A 22,209-nucleotide genomic window follows, 5' to 3' on the forward strand; every position below is an offset into this window, starting at 1 on the left:
CAAACTAAACCAGTCCTACTTGCCTGCTCCTGGCCCATATCCTGGATTAGTGGTGCTGGAAGAGCACAGCAGTTCAGGCAGCATCGAAGCTCCTTCCAGCACCACTAATCCAGAATCTGATTTCCAGCATCTGCAGTCATTGTTTTTACCTGACCCATATCCCTCCAAACCTTTCCAGGGGGAGGCACAGTGGCTCAGTGGTTCGCACTGCTGCCTCACAGCACCAGAGTCCCAGGTTTGAGTCCAGCCTCAGGTGACAGTCTGTGTGGAGTTTGCACATTCTCCCTGTGTCTGTGTAAGTTTGCTCTGGTTTCCTCCCACAGTCCAAAGATGTGCAGGTCAGGTGAATTGGCCATGCTAAACTGCCCATAGTGTTAGGTGCATGAGTCCAGGGGAGATGGGTCTGGGTGGGTTACTCTCCGGAGGGCTGGTGTGGACTTGTTGGACTGTAAGGCTTTTTCCACACTACATCTAATCTAAAGACATGTACTCATCCAAATGTCTTTTAAACGTTGTAATTGTATCCACATCCACCATTTCCTCAGGAAGTTCATTCCACACGCGAACCACCCTCTGAGTAAAAAAAAACTCTCATGTCTTTTTAAAATCTCTTCTCACTTTAAAAATGTGCCCCCTAGTATTGAAATCACCCATCCTTGGGGAAACACAACCACAATTAACTCTATCTATACCCCTCATTTTCATGACTTGGATGACTCAGTGGTACAAAAGGCAAGATTAAAACAAACACCTTTTTCGCACAGGATCTTACATCACCTCACTTTGGAAATAGCAGGTAAGTTTGGTGTGATGAAGCAATCCTGATCCCGCCCTCTGGCTCTCTGCCCCCCCACTCCCTATAAACACAGCCAGCACTAGCTCAGGCTGCTCACAGTGGCTGCCTGCTGTTTGCTCTCGGGATGGCTGTCCCTTTTGCAGAGAGTCTGGGGGCGATCCGGGCCGCTCTGTCCGACCAGACCTGGATCCTTCTCATCACTTTCCTGCTCCTGCTGGCTTGGTAAGTGTCTGCGGGATCTCTTTATCGCCTCGTCCAGCTTCCAACGATGGGACACAGCAGTCACAAAGTTCAACTGCAGTCGCTGACGGGGACGGGGAAAGTTTGTCACCAGGTGGTCTGTGTGTTTGAACTCTGTGTGTGAGGCGGAGAGAGGGAGGGGGCTCTCCTCAGCCTCTGACCGCACTCACCCTGCCCGGGCAATCGCTGCTGATTGTGGGGTATTTTCCCTTCCTCCTGCCCCCAGCCCTGAGATCCCAGGCTCTGGCTGAATGAGGCTGGTCCCACTTTGGAATTTAGTTCATCTTTTTGGGTGGAGGGAGGTGACGGAGAGAACCTGACCAGGGATATTAAATGATGGCGGTCTTCAGACATTTCAGGAGGGGTCGTTTTGGTGGTTAAAATGATTTTCAAACGACCTGTTTAGACATGTTCTCATCCATCTCCCCAATATATACCCAGACTCACATTCTGGCGCTTAATGCTTGTGTTACGCTGCTCTGATAACAACACATGCCTGATTTGGGAATAAACCACTAGCAGAGGATTTTGAGTGCTACTTAAAATATGTCACTTTTATTGTTCTGTTGCTATGGGAGATTTTGAAGAGGACTTTCTCGGACACTTTTAGAACAAAGAACGAAACCGCGCAGGAACAGGACCTTTGGCCCCTCCAAGCCTGTGCTGATATATTCTGTCTTCACTTCCAGCATCCATATCCCTTCCTTTTCATGTATTCGTCCAGGGGCTTCTTACGTGTCTGCCTCCACCACTTCCTCGGAAGCTAGTGCTTCCAAATAAACCTGTTGGACTATAACCTGGTGTGTGATTTTTAACTTTGTCCACCACTGCCTGCAGCCCAGAGGACTCAACACTGAGTTCTCCAATTTCAAATAACCTCCCTTCCCATCCCCCAAATCCCTTCCCAGCCCCTCCCCCTCCCTTCCACTGCTTTCTGCCACCAACTGGATTCATTCCTCCCATTGATCTCTATCTGTCTTCACCTATTTCCACTACATCACCCTGCCTCTGCCACCCTCTTATCTGCAGCTCCCTCCACACTCACCCTCAGTCCTGAAGACCAGTTACACCTGAAATGTCGACTTCTCCACCTCCTGATGGAGAAGTCGACAGGAGGACCAATTCCAATACTGAACAACTCAGATGGCCTCCTTCTTCAAAGACCGCAATTTCCCCCCAGACGTGGTTGACGATACTCTCCACCGCATCTCCTCCACTTCCCGCTCCTCTGCCCTTGAACCCCGCCCCTCCAATCGCCACCAGGACAGAACCCCACTGGTCCTCACCTACCACCTCACCAAACTCCATATACATCGTATCATCCGCCGTCATTTCTGCCACCTCCAAACAGACCCCACCACCAAGGATATATTTCACTCCCCTCCCCTATCAGTGTTCCGGAAAGACCACTCCCTCCGCGACTCCCTCGTCAGGTCCACACCCCCCACCAACCCAACCTCCACTCTCGGCACCTTCTGCCACACCTCCCACCTCACTTCCCTCCAAGGCCCCAAGGGATCCTTCCATATCCGTCAGGAATTCACCTGCACCTCCACACACATCATTTACTGCATCCGCTGCACCCGATGTGGCCTCCTCTACATTGGGGAGACAGGCCGCCTACTTGTGAAACATTTCAGAGAACACCTGTGGGACACCCGTACCAACCAACCCAACCGCCCCGTGGCTGACCACTTTAACTCCCCCTCCCACTCCACCAAGGACATGCAGGTCCTTGGCCTCCTCCATCACCAGACCATGGCAACACGACGCCTGGAGGAAGAGCCATCATCTTCCGCCTAGGAACCCTCCAATCACAAGGGATAAATGCAGATTTCTCCAGCTTCCTCATTTCCCCTCCCCCCACCTTATCTCAGTCCCAACCCTCGGACTCAGCACCACCTTCTTGACCTACAATCTTTTTCCTGACCTCTCCGCCCCACCCCCCTCTCCGGCCTATCGCCCTCACCTTAACCTCCTTCCACCTATCGCATTCCCAACGCCCCTCCCCCAAGTCCCTCCTTCCTACCTTTTATCTTAGCCTGCTTGGCTAAAGAAGGGCCTATGCCCAAAGCATCGATTCTCCTGCTCCTTGGATGCTGCCTGACCTGCTGCGCTTTTCCAGCAACACATTTTTCAGCTCTGAATCCTGCATCTGCAGTCCTCACTTTCTCCACCTCCTGATGCTGCCTGGCTTGCTGTGTTCTTCCACCATCCTGTCTGTCTGTTTTATATTTGAGCATCTGCAGTTTTGTTTTGTCTCCACCACTTCCTCTAGCAGTGTGTTCTGGGCACTCATCACCCTTTGCCTCACACATCTCTTGTAAACTAAACCTCCTCCCTGCTCCTTGAACCTGTATCTGCCAGGAATGACCCCTCCGCCCTGGGGAAAAGCCTCCTATTTCCCACTCTGTCATTCACAATCTTGTGAACTTCTATCAGGTTGCCCCCTAACCTCCTGTGTTTTTGTGAAAACAAACAAGTCTCTCCAACCTTTCTTCATAGCTAAAATCCCCCATACCAGGTAATATCCTGGTAAACCTTTTCTGTACCCTCTCCAAAGTATCCACATCTTTCTGTTATTGTGGTGACCTGAACTGCGACAGAGTATTCCAAGTGTGGCCTAATTAAAGTTACCTGATCAAAGTTTGTAAGAAGATTTGTAGCTCGGGTGCTCATTGTTATGGTTCTGTTTGCCGAGCTGAGAATTTGTGTTGCAGACGTTTCGTCCCCTGTCTAGGTGAAATCTAGGTGCTTGAGAGCCTCCTTTGAAGCGCTTCTGTGATGTTTCCTCCGGCATTTGTAGTGGTTTGAATCTGCCGCTTCCGGTTGTCAGTTCCAGCTGTCCTTGCAGTGGTTGGTATATTGAGTCCAGGTCGATGTGCTTATTGATTGAATCTGTGGATGAGTGCCAGGCCACAGATTCAATCAATAAGCACTTTGATCTGGACCCAATATACCGACCACTGCAACGGACAGCTGGAACTGACAACCGGAAGCGGCAGATTCAAACCACTACAAATGCCGGAGGAAACATCACAGAAGCGCTTCAAAGGAGGCTCTCAAGCACTGAGGATGTCACCTAGACAGGGGATGAAATGTCTGCAACACACATTCCCAGCTCGGCAAACAGAACCACAATACAGTTACCTGAAGCTGCAGCATAACTTGCCTGTCCTTTCACTCAATGCCCCTTCCACTGAAGGCATGCATGCCACAGACCCATTTTACGACCATATTTACCTGCGCTGCCACCTTCAATGATCTGTGAACTTGCACACCAGTTCAGTTTGCATATCAATAATCTGAAGGGTTTTGCCATTCACTGTATAATTTTTACCTTGATGTGGAGGTGCTGGTGTTGGACTGGGGTAGACAAGTTACATCAGGTTAGAGTCCAACTGGTTTATTTGGAAGTACTAGCTTTCGGAACACTGCTCCTTTATCAAGTAATTGTGGAGCAACATTATAAGACACAGAATTTATAGCAAAAAAATTTCAGTTTCATGCAATTGAAGCAATATAGTGTGTGAATTTTAAATTTTTAACCAGTACTTGACCTTACAAAATGCATCACCTCACGGTCTGTGCAGATTAATCTCTGTATGCCATTTCTTTCTATCCAAAAAGACAAAAAACCTGTCTCACGCATCTCTTGTAATATACACCCCCCCCCCACCTCTCCATTTCATCGCTGGACCACGAACCTATACACGCCAGTAATTCATCAACTTCGCCCACAACTTCCACCCCCACCATCCTCAAAATCACCTGGTCCATCTCGGACACTTCCTTCCCCTTTCTTGACCACTCCATTTCCATCTCCAGCAACATTCCAGCAGGACATTTACTTTAACCCACAAACTCCCATAACTACCTGGACTACACCTCCTCCCACCCACTATCCTACAAGAACTTCATCTCATTCTCTCAATTCTTCTTTCTCCACTGCATCTGCTTGGACGAGGAGATATTCTACTCCCAAGCATCCCAGATGTCCACCTATTTTGGACAACATGCTTTTCTCCCCCAGCCTTTCACTGCAACTTCTCCATTACCTGTTCTACTGCTCTAAACCCCACCCCCCCACAAGGCAATAAAGACAGGATCCCCTTGTCCTCACCTACTACTCCACCAGTTTCTGCATCCAATGTATCATTCTTAAACACTTTCGCCAACTCCAATTAGACCCCACCACTAAAAACATCTTGCTCTCCCCACCCCTCCCTGCCTTCCACCTCAGGCCATTCCCTTCACTAATCCATGGTTTGTGCCACTATCCCCACCAAACCCCCAAACTTCCAGGTACCTTCCCCCGCAACAGTAAAAGATGCAAGACCTGCCAGTACACCACCCCTCTCACTTACATCCAAGGCCCCAAACGGTTCTTCCAGCTGAGACAGAGGTTCATCTGCCTTACCTCCAATCTAGTTTACTGATCTGGTGCTCCCAATGTGGTCCTCACTATATCGGGGATGCCAAATGGAAATTCAGGGCACTTTTCGCCAAGCATCTCAGTCAGGCCTGCAGGGGCTGCCCTGACCCCCCAGCCTCCCAGTCATCCCCCATTTTAACTCCCCTTCCCACTCTCTTTCCGTAATAACCATCCTTGGCCTTCTCCATTGCTACAGCGAATCTGACTGTAGAGCAGTGGAATAGGTAATGGAGGAGGTGCAGTGAAGGGCTATCTGGATGACAACAGGACAGGGAAAGCAAGTTGGAGGAATAGCACCTCATCTGCCTGGGCAGCCTACAGCCCAAAAAACTGAACATTGAGTTCTCCAATTTCAAATAACCTCCCTTCCTATCCCCTGACTTTTTTCCCAGCCCCTTCCTTCCATTCCCTTCCTTCCAGATATCAACCAGATTCATCGACCAATCAGTTCGTATCCACTACCTGTGTTCACCTATCCCTACCTCACCACCCTGCACCCCCCACCCCCTTTATCTGTATCTCCCCATACACCCACATCCAGTCCTGAAGAAGGGTTACACCCATTGACTTCTCCACCCCCTTATGCTGCTTGGCTTGCTGTGTTCTTCTAGCCTCTGGCTTGGCTACCGATTTTCTACCTATGCCTCCAACTGGCCTATCTCCTGCTGTATCCTTTGACAAACCTCCTCACTATCCTCAACTTCACCAGTCTTTGTATCGTCTGGAAGCTTATGAATTAGACCAGCCATGTTTTCTTCCAAATATTTTCTGTAGACCACGAACAGCATAGTCTCTGCATTGATCCATGGGGAACACCACTAGTCACAATCCTCCATTCCGAAAAGCATCATTCCACCACTACCCTGTCCCCGAGAACTAAGCCATTTCTGTAACCATTTTGCCAGTTCACCCGTGATGCCATGTGACTCCACCTTTTGTACCAGTCTGCCATGAGGGATCTTGTCAAAGGCTGTACTGAAGTCCATGTCAACAACATCAACAGCTTTTCCCATATCAATCATCTTAGTAACCTCCTCAAAAAACTTGATCAATTTAGTGAGGCATGACCTTGTCCACACAAAACCATGTGGACTGTTGCTAATAAGTCCATTTGCTTCTAAGTGTGTATAGATCTTGCCCCTGTGAATTGTTTCCGATCATTTCCCTGCCATATTCATGAGGCTCGCAGGCCTGTCACTTCCTGGACTGTCCCTGTTATTCTTCTTAAACAATGGGACAGTGTCGGCTCTTCTCCAGTCCTTTGGGACCTCACCTGTGACCAAAGAGGATACAAGGATGTCCATCAATGCTCCAACAATTTATTCTCTTGCCTCCCTCAATGTTCCGAGCTATTTCTCATCAGGACCTGGGGACTTGCCTACCTTTATACTGTCTTATGACACACAACACCTCTTCCTTTTTAATAACAACTTGGCTCAGTAATTTGACTCTTCCCTGAGATTATCCTACCAACACAAAAATATTCATTTTAGGACTTCACTTACCTCTTGTGGCTCCACACACAGATTCCCTCCTTTGTCATTGAGTTGGCCAGCCCTTTCCCTGGCTACCCTGTTGCTTTTTGTTTATGTATAAACCTTTTGTATTCTCCTTAATCATGTTTGCTCTCAACTTTTCATGACACCTTTTTGCCCTTCTAATTGTTTAAGTTCTTTCCAATTTTACTTTATGTAGGGCTTCATCAGTTCCCATCCTCTGGAACCTCACGTGTGCTTTTCTTTTTGACCAAGGTAAGAATATCCCTGGTCATCCAAGGTTCATGTAACTTGGCATTCCTACCATTTATTCTCACAGGGAATGTGCCACGCCTGAACTCTTACCAACTGCCGTTTGAAATACTCCCACATGTCCACTGTTGATATACCCTCAAACAGCTGCCTCCAATCACAATTCTCTAGTTCCTGCCTAATATTGTTGTAATTCGCCTTCCCCCAGTTTAACACCTTCACCTGAGGACTACTGTTATCCCTATCCATGAGTATCTTCAAACGCGCGGTATTGTTGTCACTGCTCCTGAAATACTCCCCTGCTGAAACTCCACTCCCCTGGCCAGGCTCACTTCCCAAAACCAGATCCGGTATTACTTTTAAGTCATCGTCAACATTCTTTTAATTTATTCTGGAAGTTTGTAGACAACTCTAAAATACATCGCCCCTTCTAATCCTATATGGCTCCCACATCAGGACTTCAACATTTGGTTATTCTCTCATAGACATTGGCCAAGGCAGCATTTATTGCCCATTCCAAATTACCCTGTAAAGTAGCAGTGAACTGTTATAGTCTGTGTTGTGGAGGTGCACTCTGCAGTTGGGCTTTGACCCAGTGATGATGAAGGAATAGTGATTTTCCAAGCCAGAATAAATTGTTCCTTGGAAGGGAACTTATAGGTGTTGGTGCTCCCATTTCTGTCGCACTCATCCGTCCAGATATTAGAGTTCCTGTGTTTGGATGGTGGTATCAAAGGAATGCTGGGAAGTTGCAGCACTGCATCTTTATATTTAGTATGCATTGCTGTCATGGTGGACCAGTGTGGAGAAAGTGAATGTTTAAGGCACTAGGCAGATTTTTCTGGTTAACATCCATGCCTTTGGGTATTATTGGAGCTGCACTCATCCTGGCAAGTGGAGAGGATTCAAAGTTCCTTTATGGATGGTGAAAACACTTTGGGGAGTCAGGGGGTAAGTTGCTTGATGCAGAATTCCCAACTTCTAACCTGCTGTTGCAGTCACAATATTTGTATAGCTGGTCTATTTCAGTTTCTAATTAAAGGTGACACTCAGCAGTTTGGTGGGGCGATTGAGTATAATCCTATTGAGTGTTGGTTGAACTGTCTAGTTGGTGATGGACATTACCCAGCACTTGTTGCTTGAATACTATGTACTGATGCATTATTTGCCACCTATCAGCCTTGATATTGTCTACATTGTCCTGAATGTAGAGAGTTTAAAGTAGTGAATCAAAACTGATTGTGAGATCCAAGATTCTGAATTTAAACAGCAATAGATTGATTTCCTGCAAATATAGAAGATTTGATAAAAGTTTTCAAAATCATGAGAGGTCTTTGTGGAGTGGATAAGGAGAAACTGATTCCAAATAAATACGGATTGGTAACCAGAGGCCACAAGTGGAAGCTGTACGGATAGCACATTTTTAGTAAAGTGACAAGTTGCTATGATCTGGAATATTCGATTTGATTTGATTCTCTACAGTGTGGAAACAGGCCCTTCGGCCCAACTAGTCCACACCGACCCTCCGAAGAGTAACCCACCCAGACCCATTTCCCTCTGAGTAATGCACCTAACACAATGGGCAATTTAGCATGGCCAATTCACATAACCTGCACATCTTTGGATTGTGGGAGGAAACCAGAATACCGGGAGGAAACCCACGCATACACAGGGAGAATGTGCAAATTCCACATGTTGCCTGAAAGGATGGAACAAACACCAAGAATGTTTGCTGAATCACGGATTAACGCAATGTACAACTGTGTCCAGAACATGCTCACTCCTGAAACTTCTTTGAAATGTTCAAAAATATCTCCATGTTTTATGTTGATGTGTTATGTGGAAGATTGGTGTTTAAATGAGAAGCTATTTTGTGGAGCTAATTTAATGGGAGTTTGTTTGATTTAGTTCATAACCAATGTGTTTATTATTCCTTAAGGTTTTGTAACCAATTTATTTTGCAGGTACAGTCTTTCCCCATATAGGCTTTTTAGACAGCTTGGAGTTCCAGGCCCAAGACCACTGCCATTCATTGGAACATTTCTACATTATAGAAAGGTATGTTTAATTTTTTTTTTACTTGACTATGGGAAAAACTCCCCTCTTGAATTCTGCCTGTTATGGAAGCGTTCTTCCATAGCACTATAATTTCTTTAAGCCAAGTGATGAGAGAATTTTCCCAAGCCTGTGTTTAGTTGAGAGGAGATCAAGGTTCAAAACACATGGAAGCAGCAGATGAATTTGTCATTTTTTTTAACACATAACAAAATTGGGTGAGGGGGGACAGAAATAGGGAAATTCAAGAAAAGTCACTCCCTGTACTACATTGCTTTACATTCTGGCTCTCTTGTTGCCCTGAGCTAAGAAATAGCGGAAAACTGGTTGAAAGTGGGGGAGAAAGTGCTGAGTTGTGATTGGATGAGCAGCTTTCTTTGCAGATTCTGTTGCTCCAGCTCAACCAGTGACAGGTTCCCTCTCTCCCAATCTATCAGCTTCTCCAGAGGCAGAATCCGCAATGGACCTGGGGAAAGAGGGCTCTGAAGGATGCGGAAGGTACATACGACATACCACAAGAGGAGAAGAATTCAGGAAGGAGTGGAAGCAGTTGTGGATTTAGAGGTTGCCTGCTAGTTTGAGATATTTAACTTCTCAACTTGGAGAAAACACTGGGAGAATTGTATATGTGACAGCAGGGGGCTGCCTTTCTCCAGCATGTAAGAATGGACAGATGCATCTAATGGACAAGTAGTTGAGCACATGACAGCTAAAGGAGTCTGGATAAAATGGGGAAGGCATCACACGGAGGATACACACTGGCACAGACTAGCTGACTCAAAGGAAATGCATTCATCTATGAATGTGTCTAATTCTTTTTTGAGGTCATATGAATAGACACCTGAAATATCTGATTTCTTGAAGGAATAGTTGTATGGCAACTGGAGTAGAATTAACTTTTTTTAAATTTAAAACAATAAAACAAGTCTGTATTCTTATATCTCTTCAATAATATCAATATATCTTTCTTATCTTTCTGATGCAAGTATTTATTGTTACACATTTCTTGTACTTTGTGATTTATTTTTGCTGATTTTTCTTTTCTTTTCTGGCCAGGGTATGTTTGGATTTGACACAGAATGCTACAAGAAGTATGGAAAAATGTGGGGGTGAGTGCATTTGATCAACCAGTAGTATTTGTGAAGGTTTTGGTTATTATCTTCGAAAAATCCATTTTACTGCAGTTATGCAGTGTAATTTACTGTATGATGAACAGAATGGTACACCCAATTTTGAGGTAACGATCTTTTCAAGCTGACTTTGCATTGATGTAGTCAATTATTCCTCTTTAGTGCTCCATGTGGTAGAGGTGAGGTGGATGCTTTCACTTTGTACTTAAAAGATGCAAACTCTAAACAGAGTTTAGAGTTCTGCAAGTTCCGGCGAGGGATATTCAACCTTAATGCAATTACTTCTTTTTAACAAACAGTCAAATTGAGAAATGGCCAATGGTGTGCTCACTCTCCTTTGGGGGGGAAGGGAAAGGTGGTGAAATGCTGGTGAAAACCAATTGAAATATTAGAACATTTCAATTGAAAACCAATTGAAATATTAGAACATTTTGAAGATAATTCCTTGCGGGCTTGCCGCGCTCTAATGTTCTGTTCCTGAAATTCCACGTGGTTCTGTAAACTATAAATGTTTTATAATCTGGTGCAGTACAGCACCACAGAACAATTGGAATTTAACCTTCATTAATTCACCAATTAAATTTTGACTTAAATATTAAATTTATAAATTGATTAGTGAGGAGTTGAACCAAATTAGAACCATTTTACATCTCTCACATTTTACATTCTGCTCGAATCCCCCACACCTACTCCACAAGAGGACTTTCTCTCTCTCTGTCTGATTTAAAGCCCAGATTTACAATCTGACTTTTTTTTTCTCCTTTAGCATCTATGATGGACGCCAGCCCATTCTATCCATTATGGACCCTGATCTAATTAAAACCATCTTCATCAAAGAATTTTACACTTTGTTCACCAATAGACGGGTAAGTATTCAACTGCATGGATTAGAATAAACTCTTATTCTCTACCTGATTTGTTTAAATCTGCCTTGGCTAGAATGTAACTTAGTTCCCAGATTTTGTCCATCTGGTGTTCTGATTTCATGCCATGCAGGGTAAAGGTCAGGCTTACCAAGCACAACTGCATTTGTCACGGATTGGGGTATGGGATGAGAAAATAAGATTATAAGGAATAGGCCATTTTTCTCCTTAAGCCTGCTTTACCATTCAGTAAGGTCATGACTGATCAGATTGTTTTCAATCGTGGAGATGAGGCCCAATGCTGAAATCGTGCCAAAATGTTGCGTCCGGAAATGGACAAGTGGGATCTGATTGCTGTTCTTTCCTCACACCCTTTCTGTTTTCTCTACACTGTCTTCCCCATCCAACCTAAATACTCATTGCTGCTTTAGCAGAAATCTGCTGAAAGATTAACATGTATAGAACCTAATATGTAAACTAACTTAAAATTGAAGTTTGACTTGCCAATGTTTTTCTGTAGGACTTTGGTCTGAATGGACCACTGGCTGACTCTATCCTGATTGTTCAAGATGACCACTGGAAGAGAATCCGAAGTGTGCTTTCGCCAACTTTCACTAGTGGGAGACTGAAAGAGGTAATGAACCTCCAACCCATTCCCCAGTAATTGAAGGTTTTGTCTCTGCCTGTAATTGTGGCGTGTAAGATTATGTATATGGGTCCTTGTGTATCAGATGCAAAATTGTACAATAACTGATCTCATATGATGAGTGTAGCTGATACACAAAGGAATTATAATTTGAGACGATAAAATACAGAGTAACATGAGGACATCCTAAACTCTGCTGTACATATCTTCACTCCCAGCAAATGTCATTCCCCTAAAGAAGCCTGCTCACTGACCTCCTTTGACTCCGTGTCAAATGTCTTCATTTTAACATTCTCATCCTTTTTTCCACATTACCCCATGGCCTCACTTCTCCTTATCTCTGTAATCTTCTCTGTAATGTTCTAATATTTCAATTGGTTTTCACCAGCATTTCACCACCTTCCCCCCCCAAAGGAGAGTGAGCACACCATTGGCCATTTCTATAGGAATTCTCTGCTCCTCCTATTCTGTATCAAATTTATAAATACTTCACCATTGATTTCAGTAGTCTGGGGCCCAAGCTTTGGAATACCTTCCTATCTCACATTTGGATACAGAACTGATTCAAAGGTAGAAGACAGAGGATGGTGGTGGAGGGTTGTTTTTCAGACTGGAGGCCTGTGACCAGTGGAGTGCCACAAGGATCGGTGCTGGGTCCTCTACTTTTTGTCATTTACATAAATGATTTGGATGCGAGCATAAGAGGTACAGTTAGTAAGTTTGCAGATGACACCAAAAGTGGAGGTGTAGTGGACAGTGAAGAGGGTTACCTCAGATTACAACAGAATCTTGATCAGATGGGCCAATGGGCTGAGAAGTGGCAGATGGAGTTTAATTCAGATAAATGCGAAGTGCTGCATTTTGGGAAAGCAAATCTTAGCAGGACTTATACACTTAATGGTAAGGTCCTAGGGAGTGTTGCTGAAGAAAGAGACCTTGGAGTGCAGGTTCATAGCTCCTTGAAAGTGGTGTCGCAGATAGATAGGATAGTGAAGGCGGCGTTTGGTATGCTTTCCTTTACTGGTCAGAGTATTGTGTACAGGAGTTGGGAGGTCATGTTGTGGCTTTACAGGACATTGGTTAGATCACTGTTGGAATATTGCATGCAATTCTGGTCTCCTTCCTATCAGAAAGCTGTTGTGAAACTTGAAAGAGTTCAGAAAAGATTTACAAGGATGTTGCCAGGGTTGTAAGATTTGAGCTATAGGGAGAGGCTGAACAGGCTGGGGCTGTTTTCCCTGGAGCGTTGGAGGCTGAGGGATGACTTTATAGAGATTTACAAAATTTTGAGGGCCATGGATAGGATAAATAGGTAAAGTCTTTTCCCTGGGGTTGGGGGGGTCCAGAACTAGAGGGCATAGGTTTAGGGTGAGAGGGGAAAGATATAAAAGAGACCTATGGCAACGTTTTCACTCAGAGGGTGGTACGTGTATGGAATGAGCTGCCAGAGGAAGTGGTGGAGGCTGGTTCAATTGCAATATTTAAGAGGCATTTGGATGGGTATATGAATAGGAAGTGTTTGGAGGGATATGGGCCAGGTGCTGGCAGGTGGGTCTAGATTGGGTTGGGATATCTGGTTGTCATGGACGGGTTGGACCAAAGGATCTGTTTCTGTGCTGTACACCTCTATGACTCCTTAAAATATTACTCAGACCATCTATCTCCTTCACATTATCAATTTCCCCTCTGAAACCTCCCGTTTCAACCTGCATATTGCATTATTCACCTGACATTTGTCATAATCATGTTTTTTTTTAATCTGCATCCTTTTAATCTCTATCTCTTTTAAGAAGTTCTAGATATCTTCTGCTCTACTTTCTCCCCATCGTGAGTACATTCCTATCCCTCCTTTCAAAAGAAGCCCATTGCTCATTACAGTTTGTTTGTTGGTCTACAAGTCTAATCCATATCAATTGTAATTACAAAGTTCTTAAGTGCACTTTCACAATTAATTATTCATAATTTAGCCTGTTCTTTTACTTTTTATCCATAATAACATGAGCCTTTTGTAACAATCACCGTTTCCTAAATGTTCTCTTCCAGTTCTCCTTGTTCCGGTTAATCCACCTAATTCCCAAGAAGTAGGTGTTTCCTTTCTTTTGGATTGGAAACATTATTGCTGTAGACCATTCTCCTGAACACTCTATAGGAGCTTATACCCATCTTTGCCCTTTTGCACTACAGTTATCTCAGTCTATATTTGTATAATTGATATCCCCCTTAATAACTATTGTATCATTTCTAATGTTCTGTATAATTAGTAATGAACTCAATACTACCATGCCTCATCCCTTCTTTTCTATCTTTTTCTCGGAGCACCTTTAAATTCAGAAATATTTAATACCCAATCCTACAAAACGACCTCTTTGAGCCAAGGCTCAATTATTGCTACAATAGCAATTCCAGGTGCCTTGCTGAGTCCTATATTAGCTCCCAATATTTCTTGCACCTTGGTGCTGCTCCAGATTTCCGCACCCTGTCAAGCTACTTTCAAGTCTTCTCAATACCACTAACAAATCACATTGCACAGAAATTGGTCCCAGCTCTGTTTGGGTGCAGCACAATCTGTACAGGTTTCATCTGACCTGGAACTGATCCCAATGTCCCAAAAATGAAAAGCCCTTTCTACTGCACCATCTCTGCAGCCACATGTACATTTATATGGTCTATCCTTCTATTTTATGTGTGCGTGTGTGTGTGTGTGTGTGTGTAATCCAGAGGTCACTACTTCTAAGGTCTTGCTTGAAAACGTCCTTCATAGCTCCATAAACAGTGAATGCAGGACAATTCTACTTGCCAGTAACAACGTGGGCCTTAACTGCTGGATGTTCACCCAAATGGCCATTCAGTGACATCCTTGGCCCTGGCACTTGGGAGACAGCAGAATCATCATGGATTCAGAACTGCAGGAGTATAAACAGATGGTCTATTCCATCTAACCTCCTGTTACAATTGACTTTCCTGTTATCTTTGTCTTGCTCCAAACAGCTCAACCAGCTCTGGCTCCATAGATTTGGCTTCACTCTAAATGAAACTTCACAGTTCTGAAGAAGAGTCACTAGACCTGAAACATTGACTGTGCTTTCTCTCCACAAATGCTGCCAGCGACTTACCGAGTTTCTCCAAAAAATGGGTTTTTGTAGTTCTGTGGTTTTTTTATTTGTTCAGTGTATCATTTATCCGTATGGAGAATTAGATACAGATTGGGGGAATGCATTCTTCTTGACTGCCTGGTGGTCATCCATCCTGTCTCTCTCTTTCATACACTCAAGATGTGGGATGACCACATCTGTCATTGTGCTGTTTTGACCTCCCAAGTGTTCAGCAGCAATGCTCCAAATCCCCGAAGCTTGAGCTGTTGCAGCTGATGACACTTCCTGCACATGCAACCAACATGTGATCAACAAGACCAGGTAATGGATGTGGAATTTGATGAGATGGGTTATGTATGGCTGAGTTTTGAAGAGTTTTGTGGGTGGCACAGTGGTTAGCACTGCTGCCTCACAGCGCCAGAGACCTGGGTTCAATTCCTGCCTCAGGCAATTGTCTTTGTGGAGTTTGCACATTCTCCCTGTGTCTGCATGGGTTTCTTCCGGGTGCTCTGGTTTCCTCCCACAGTCCAAAAACGTGCAGGTTAGGTGAATTGGCCATGCTAAATTGCCCATAATGTTAGGTGAAGGGGTAAATGTAGGGGAATGGGTCTGGGTGGGTTGCTCTTCAGAGGGTCGGTGTGGACTTGTTGGGCCGAAGGGCCTGTTTACACACTGTAAGTAATCTAATCTAATCTGTGCCAGTGTGTGCAGGTAAAGTGCTAGTAGTATTTTATAGTTGGTGGGGTTTAGGGACTAGGAAGGTTGAGGAAGTGGATAGTTCCTGCTGGGAAATGAAATATATTATCTGTCACTGTGTAATCCTGAAGGGATGTGGAGTGTGTAAGATGCTCCATTACGAGATGAAATCTGCTAGTCTCCAGGAACATATGACTACATTTGGGTCCCAACCAGCTTTGTATGTATCCTATACATTGTCCTGATTTTTTTTCCCCTTCCCAGATGTGTCCAATCATCAGTCACTATGCAGAAAATCTTGTAAAGAATGCAATAAAGAAAGCAAAGCTGAATGAATCTGCTGACATGAAAGAGTGAGTAACTTGTCTATAAGATTACACATTTCTGTTTCTGTACCATAAATCATTCCCAAACACGATAAATGATTTTCATTTTGATCCCAGGACTTTCCGATTTGCACTGGTCTCTAAATGGAATTCATGTGATGTTTGCTAACTTTCATGAACTTGCTGGTCATCCTGTGTTAACCAGTTATACCTTTATATAAGCTGGTTGTGATGGTACATCTTAATGTCTCACTACAGCTCAAACATGTAGCTTCCATATTGGAAAGACATATACACTTTGAGGTTTCTCAATCCTTCCATTTCTCCCTTTGGGTAACATTGGCAATGATGGTGGATGAACTGCTTCTGAGATTTTCTTAATGTCACTTTGAACCTCGCTGTAGACATAAGATAGAGGAGGTGCCATAAGAGTTTATTTTACCCCCCATCTCCATCAATGCACAGTGGCATTGTTTATAAAATACACTGTTTATAAAATACATTGCAACAACTCACTAAGGATCCCTTGACAGCTCATTCCAAGGAGCCACAATCTCTATAACCTAGAAGGACAAAGGCCATGGATTTGCTGGCAACTACCACCTGCAAGTCTGAAACACATCTCTGACTGGACCAAAATCATGGAACTTCCTACCCTGGTGTTACAGTCGAGATGCCTCACTTTCACTTAATCAAAGGTAATTGGGTTGAACTCACCCAGCGACACCTGCATCCCTAAAAAGAATGACAAAAAAACTTCTGTCTAAGCAGAAAGACTCTCATATAATTCACAGCTTTTACTCTGTGAATTTGATTGAAACTCAAATAGTATCCACATACAAGACATGAAGTCATTGGGTAATGTACAAATAATCTAACCATGTTGTCTTTTTGCCCAACTCAATAAATTGGTGCCGTCCTCCAATGGGAACAGTTTCTCTCTACTCTGTTCAGACTGTCATTTTGAATCCCTCCATCAAATCTTCTCAGACCAGTCCCAGATTCTTCTATCTATTTATGTAGCTGGAGATTCTCAGTCCTGAAGCAATTTTTGCGATTTATTTTTTTGCATCCTCTCCAATTCATTCCCTTATAATTTGGTGCCAAGAACTGATTGCGAAGCTTATTGTTGAGCCTAAATTTACATTTTTAGCACAGTTTGTCATAATGCTCTTGCTTTTGTACTCTCATACCATTGTTTATGAAGTCTTGGATCCCATTGGCTTCATTAGTCACACTCCCTCTGGACCTGTCTTATCACCAACAGTGAATTGTGCACCCATAACCCAGCTCTTTGCTCCTGCACCACGTTTAGACTTGTGCCCTTTATTTTGTATTTTCTCTCCCCATTCTTCCTATCAAAAGATTCACTTCACACTTCTGTGTTAGATTTCATCTGCCACTTGTTTGCCTAGGTTTTCTTTGCCCAGGGTTGACAGAAGAAAGATGACAGTAATCTTATCGAAATCCTGTCTTTTTTCAAGTTTAATACTATTTTCCTTGTAGTTCACATACCTCTTAAGTTTTGTCCTGTTTATATTTTGACATTGTACCTTGTCCACATAAGTCCAGATCATTGTTTTAGATCAAGTAGACCAGGAATCCTAACACCAACCCCACTATAAACTTTCCTCCTGTTCAAAGTAATGTTTCTTATAACCTCTGCCAATTTTGTATCCATGTTGATTCTGTGCGTTCAATATATTTGCATATTGCTCACTGTCAGGACACTGGGTAAACACTCCTGCTAAATATAAAACCAGCAACACAAAAGATTTATCCCATGCAGTAATCTGTAAAGGTTCGAGTGGCCAAGATCTATTTAAAGTAAAACTTAACAACTTTATTTCTTAAAGTATAACAGAATAATGAACTAACCAGTATTTACAATTTCTTCCTCTAACCTATCTTTTTACCATCCCTTCTATAATACTAGTCTGATTAAAACCCCCAATTAAGATTTATAAAACCACACTTCTTATCTCAAAACTAGGCAGATTTTGTTCCTCTATTCGGATTTTCCTGTGTCTTCTTAGGAATTTCTGCGTCACAGGTTACTGATCAAAAAGGTACTTTTAAGAGAGAGCTATTTTTCAGGCAATCTGTTTTGCATGCTGGGCTTGTCAGTTCTCCTCTCAACTGTTCAATTTTCCCCAGTCTTGTACCCCCAAAGAATCTGTATCAGTGGCTTTTAATATTGTCAATATACTCAATTCAAACTGGACTGGAGTTTGATACTTTTCGGGGTATAACTTAAACTGACTGGCCAAATTTGAATTTGTTTTGTCTCCAGGCAGTGATCTAATTGAGGTGTTACATTGTTGCCTTATTAAGAACCCTTGGTTCTGTGTCAAGTAGTTCTGCTGCTTTTAACTGTCAAAGTACATCCACATCTTCATAACATCACAAATCCGTGTAGCACTAAGTCTGTGTACACCATCGATAAGATTACTGTCATTTTCCTTCTGTCAAACCTGGGCAAAGAAAAACTCAGGGAAGTCAGTTAAACATGATTTTACTTCAACAAATTGATGTTAGCTTTCCTTAATTAAACCACCTTAGCCCAAGCCGCTATCTTTTCTCTCCACTGGGGTGAATAGTCATCCTTGATACTCAATTTTTACCATGCCATGGTCTCTATGCATAAATCCTCTTTTTAATCCTTACTTGACCGCATTTCTCCTAACTCCTCCGTTATTATTTAAATACTTCATAGACATTTGGATTCCTTTTTGTTGGAAGCCACTTATTTCTCATACTCACTGTATTTTTTTTAAAAATCCTGCTCTGAAGCTTCTATGTATAGCCTAATTTTTTAATTGAATGACGCAGTCATTTTAATGTCCTCTTATCTGTGTTATTTCTTCATCCCAGAAGTTCTGGCTTTGTTTGTTATACCTTTCCACTGGAAATGTACCTGATTCAAACTATTTCCTCTGTTTTAGGGCAGCACATTCTTCAGTTCTAGTTTGCCCACATTGGCCAAATTTGTCTCACTCCATTGAAGTTGGCTTTTCCTAGTTAATTATTCCTTCTCCTGAATTTCTTCATGTTCTCTTCTGTAGCCAGTCTCAACCAGATGATAGTGATCACTGTCCCCTGCAGTTCACTGATAGTGATCATTGTTCACCTGCTGATACTTGGCCCCACTTATTCCCATAAACCAGATTCAGCAATGTCACATTTTCTCCTTGGACTAGAAATGTGCTGCTGTTGAATCTTTTTCTATAAACATTCTAGGAACTCTTTCCCCGCTTTTCACAATGCTCCTATCGCCAGTCTATACGCCTCCCTTTTGACACTTGCTTCCAGATATTACTGTTGCTCTCCCTACATGATACTGTAAGGTTCCATTATTAGCATTTGCAATTTGTGAATTCACTCATCTGCACCTTATAAACTACTGTGACATCACTGTCCGCTTATCCATAATTTCTGGCAGCCAAAACTATGATGGAAAAATGACCATTAAAATAAAACCATCAGTTAGGCATTCCATATAATATTATAGTAAAGCAATCAAATGCTTCAAATGGCTAACAAGGCCATGATCACTAATTGATGTTGTTCACATTCTCTAGATTTTGAGTAGCAGCACAGCCAATGTTAGAGCTGTTCTCAGTGCTGTGAATGCACAGCTGATAATTGGCTCCATGGGGTACCTACCTTGACTGCTTACATTTGTATTCACTATTCCAGTGAACTGAAGTGGAAACAAAACGATTGCAGACCTGCTGTAGTTGGTTGGTTTTAAAAATCACTGAACGCCATGTTGCAGCTTTATTATACTGCACTAGGTTTTCCTGAGCCAGATCATTTAATGGGGTCTAAATTTTCATTCTGCTATGGATTTCAAATAACCACACTATCACAAAATAGGAGTACTTCCCTCAAGCCTGCTCTGTCACTCAGTGTGATCATGCCTAATCATCTACTCAGTACCCTGTTTATATTTTCTCCTCATACTTTTGATCCCTTTAGACCTAAGAACTATACCTAATGCTTTCTTAAACATTCAATGATTTGGCTCAACTGCGTTTGGTGGTCAAGAATTCAATTGGCTCACCACTCTCTGGGTGAAGAAATTTCTCCTTATCTCAGGCCCAGATGGCCTATTCCATATCCGTTAAAGTTCTGGACTCTCCAGTTATCAGGAACATTCATCCTGCATTTACCCTATCTAGACCTGTTAAAATTTTACAGGTGAAGTTGATACATTTAAGGAAACATTAAATCACCATGAGAGGGAGAACTGAATAGATATACTGAGTGTTAGATCACAGTTTGGAAGCACTCATGGTTGGTACATACATGCGATGGTTTACTCTTGTCTTTACTGTCAAATGGTGAAAGATTTTTTTTTCTCTTTCAGCTGATAAGCAGTTGTAACAAATAAATCTTTCTTTTCTTCCAGTATCTTTGGTACATACAGTATGGATGTGGTGACGAGCACTGCATTCAGTGTGGATGTCGACTCGATCAACAATCCCAATGACCTGTTTGTTAGCAACATCAAGAAACTGATCAAGTTCAGCTTCTTCAACCCAGTTCTTATTCTTGCTTGTAAGTGATTCATAATATTTCTTTTTGTTTTAGTTGAGTTAGGGGAAGGTTTTCTTCTGATTTGAGGAGATATGCTGCTGGTTGCAATGTTCACTCCAGCTGCCCTGTTTCCATAGCTGCAGTGCCAACAGTTTGCACTTCTAGTAGCTTTCATAGATTCCCTACAGTGTGGAAAAAGGCCCTTTGGCCCAACAAGTCCAAACCGACGCTCCGAGCAATCCACCCAGACCCGTCCCCCTACTCTCTACATTTACCCTAAACTAATGCACCTAACCTACACATCCCTAAACCCTATGGGCAATGGATAATTCACGTAACCCGCACATCTTCGGAAAAGTGGGAGGAAATCAGAGCTCCGAAGAGGAAACCCACACAGACATGGAGTAAATATGCGAACTCCATATAGGCAATCACCTGAGGCAGGAATTGAACCATGGTCTCTGATGCTGTGAGGCAGCAGTGCTAACCACTGAGCCACCATGCCATTGTGTCAAAAAATCCAGGACTCAGCAGACTTCATTAGGGATCCCAAAACATTTAATAATCATAATGTCATCCATATCCAAAGAGGAGTTTTCTCACTTCAAGACTTGTCAGCTATTCAGTTCCAACTGTAATCACCCAACAAAGGGAATATCTAAACCACTTCCCCTTGACATTTGATTGCAATGCCATTGCTGAATGTGTGCCATTGTCAGTATCCTGGGGATTATCACTGCCTAGATACTGAACTGGTTCAGCCTTATAACTCATGTTCTCCATGAAAGGTCATCTCTCAAAGCCTGCCCAAATTCTACAAATCCTAGGTCAAGAAGGATGAAATACTTGCCTGAATGATTGCAACTTCATAGGAATACCATGATCTAAGAGCTTCAATAACACTCCAAGCAATGACACCTTCCAAATGAAGCAGCCTGCGTAACTGGCTCCCCATCCATCACCCTAAACATTCTTGCTGTTTTTCACTGGCACACAGTAGCAACAGTGTATACCACCTGCAAAATTCAGGACCTTATCAAGGTTCCCTTGACAACCCCTAACAAACCTGTGGCCTCTATCACTCAGAAGAACAATGGATTGGGAGACCACTGCTTGCAAGTTATTTTCTCAGCCACCCACCAAATGTTAAAGACTATATTGCCACAACTACAGTACCATGGGATCAAAATCCTGGAATTCTTCCCAACAGTGAGTCTGTTCCTTTTATGACAAGGACTGCACCAGTTCAAGAATGTGGATCACCACCAGCTTCTAAGGCCAATTAGGGTGGGCAGCAAATCCATATAAACAATCACCCGAAGCAGGAATTGAACCTTGATCTCTGGTGCTGCATCAGCATGTCCTATGAATAGTGTCTTGGTGTACTATCAGTGCTATTTGTCATCTTTTATAACTTTTATCTTTTGTTCTAGTGGTTTTTCCTGCTGTTGTTCCAATCCTTGCGAAGCTTAATTTTAGCTTCTTCCCCAGAGATGTGAACGAATTTTTCATGAATGTTCTGGCAAACTTGAAGGCAAAAAGACAAAAGGGAGTGCACACTGTGAGTATTAAACTAGTCATTGAAATGCTTCTCTCCCTGCTATATGAAGAGTGTTGTGAAACTTGAAAGGATTTCAGGA

General features: G+C 43.1%; 1 protein-coding gene across 1 annotated transcript in view; it reads left to right on the forward strand.

The window, feature by feature from the left end:
* The first annotated feature begins 872 nt into the window (after window positions 1-872).
* The window catches only part of LOC122560799 (cytochrome P450 3A21-like), a 32,611-nt gene continuing 11,274 nt past the window's right edge, over window positions 873-22,209 (forward strand). Inside the window, exons 1-8 of the mRNA XM_043711906.2 lie at window positions 873-1,018; window positions 9,184-9,277; window positions 10,331-10,383; window positions 11,171-11,270; window positions 11,788-11,901; window positions 15,966-16,054; window positions 20,442-20,590; window positions 22,003-22,130. Of these exons, the coding sequence (XP_043567841.2) occupies window positions 921-1,018; window positions 9,184-9,277; window positions 10,331-10,383; window positions 11,171-11,270; window positions 11,788-11,901; window positions 15,966-16,054; window positions 20,442-20,590; window positions 22,003-22,130 (825 nt within the window). The 5' untranslated portion in view covers window positions 873-920. The remainder of the gene's footprint in view (window positions 1,019-9,183; window positions 9,278-10,330; window positions 10,384-11,170; window positions 11,271-11,787; window positions 11,902-15,965; window positions 16,055-20,441; window positions 20,591-22,002; window positions 22,131-22,209) is intronic.

This window comes from Chiloscyllium plagiosum, unplaced genomic scaffold, assembly GCF_037043375.1.
Source record: "Chiloscyllium plagiosum isolate Xiang-an unplaced genomic scaffold, Cpla_swu_hap1 HiC_scaffold_20, whole genome shotgun sequence".
NCBI classification, from domain to species: Eukaryota; Metazoa; Chordata; class Chondrichthyes; order Orectolobiformes; family Hemiscylliidae; genus Chiloscyllium; species Chiloscyllium plagiosum.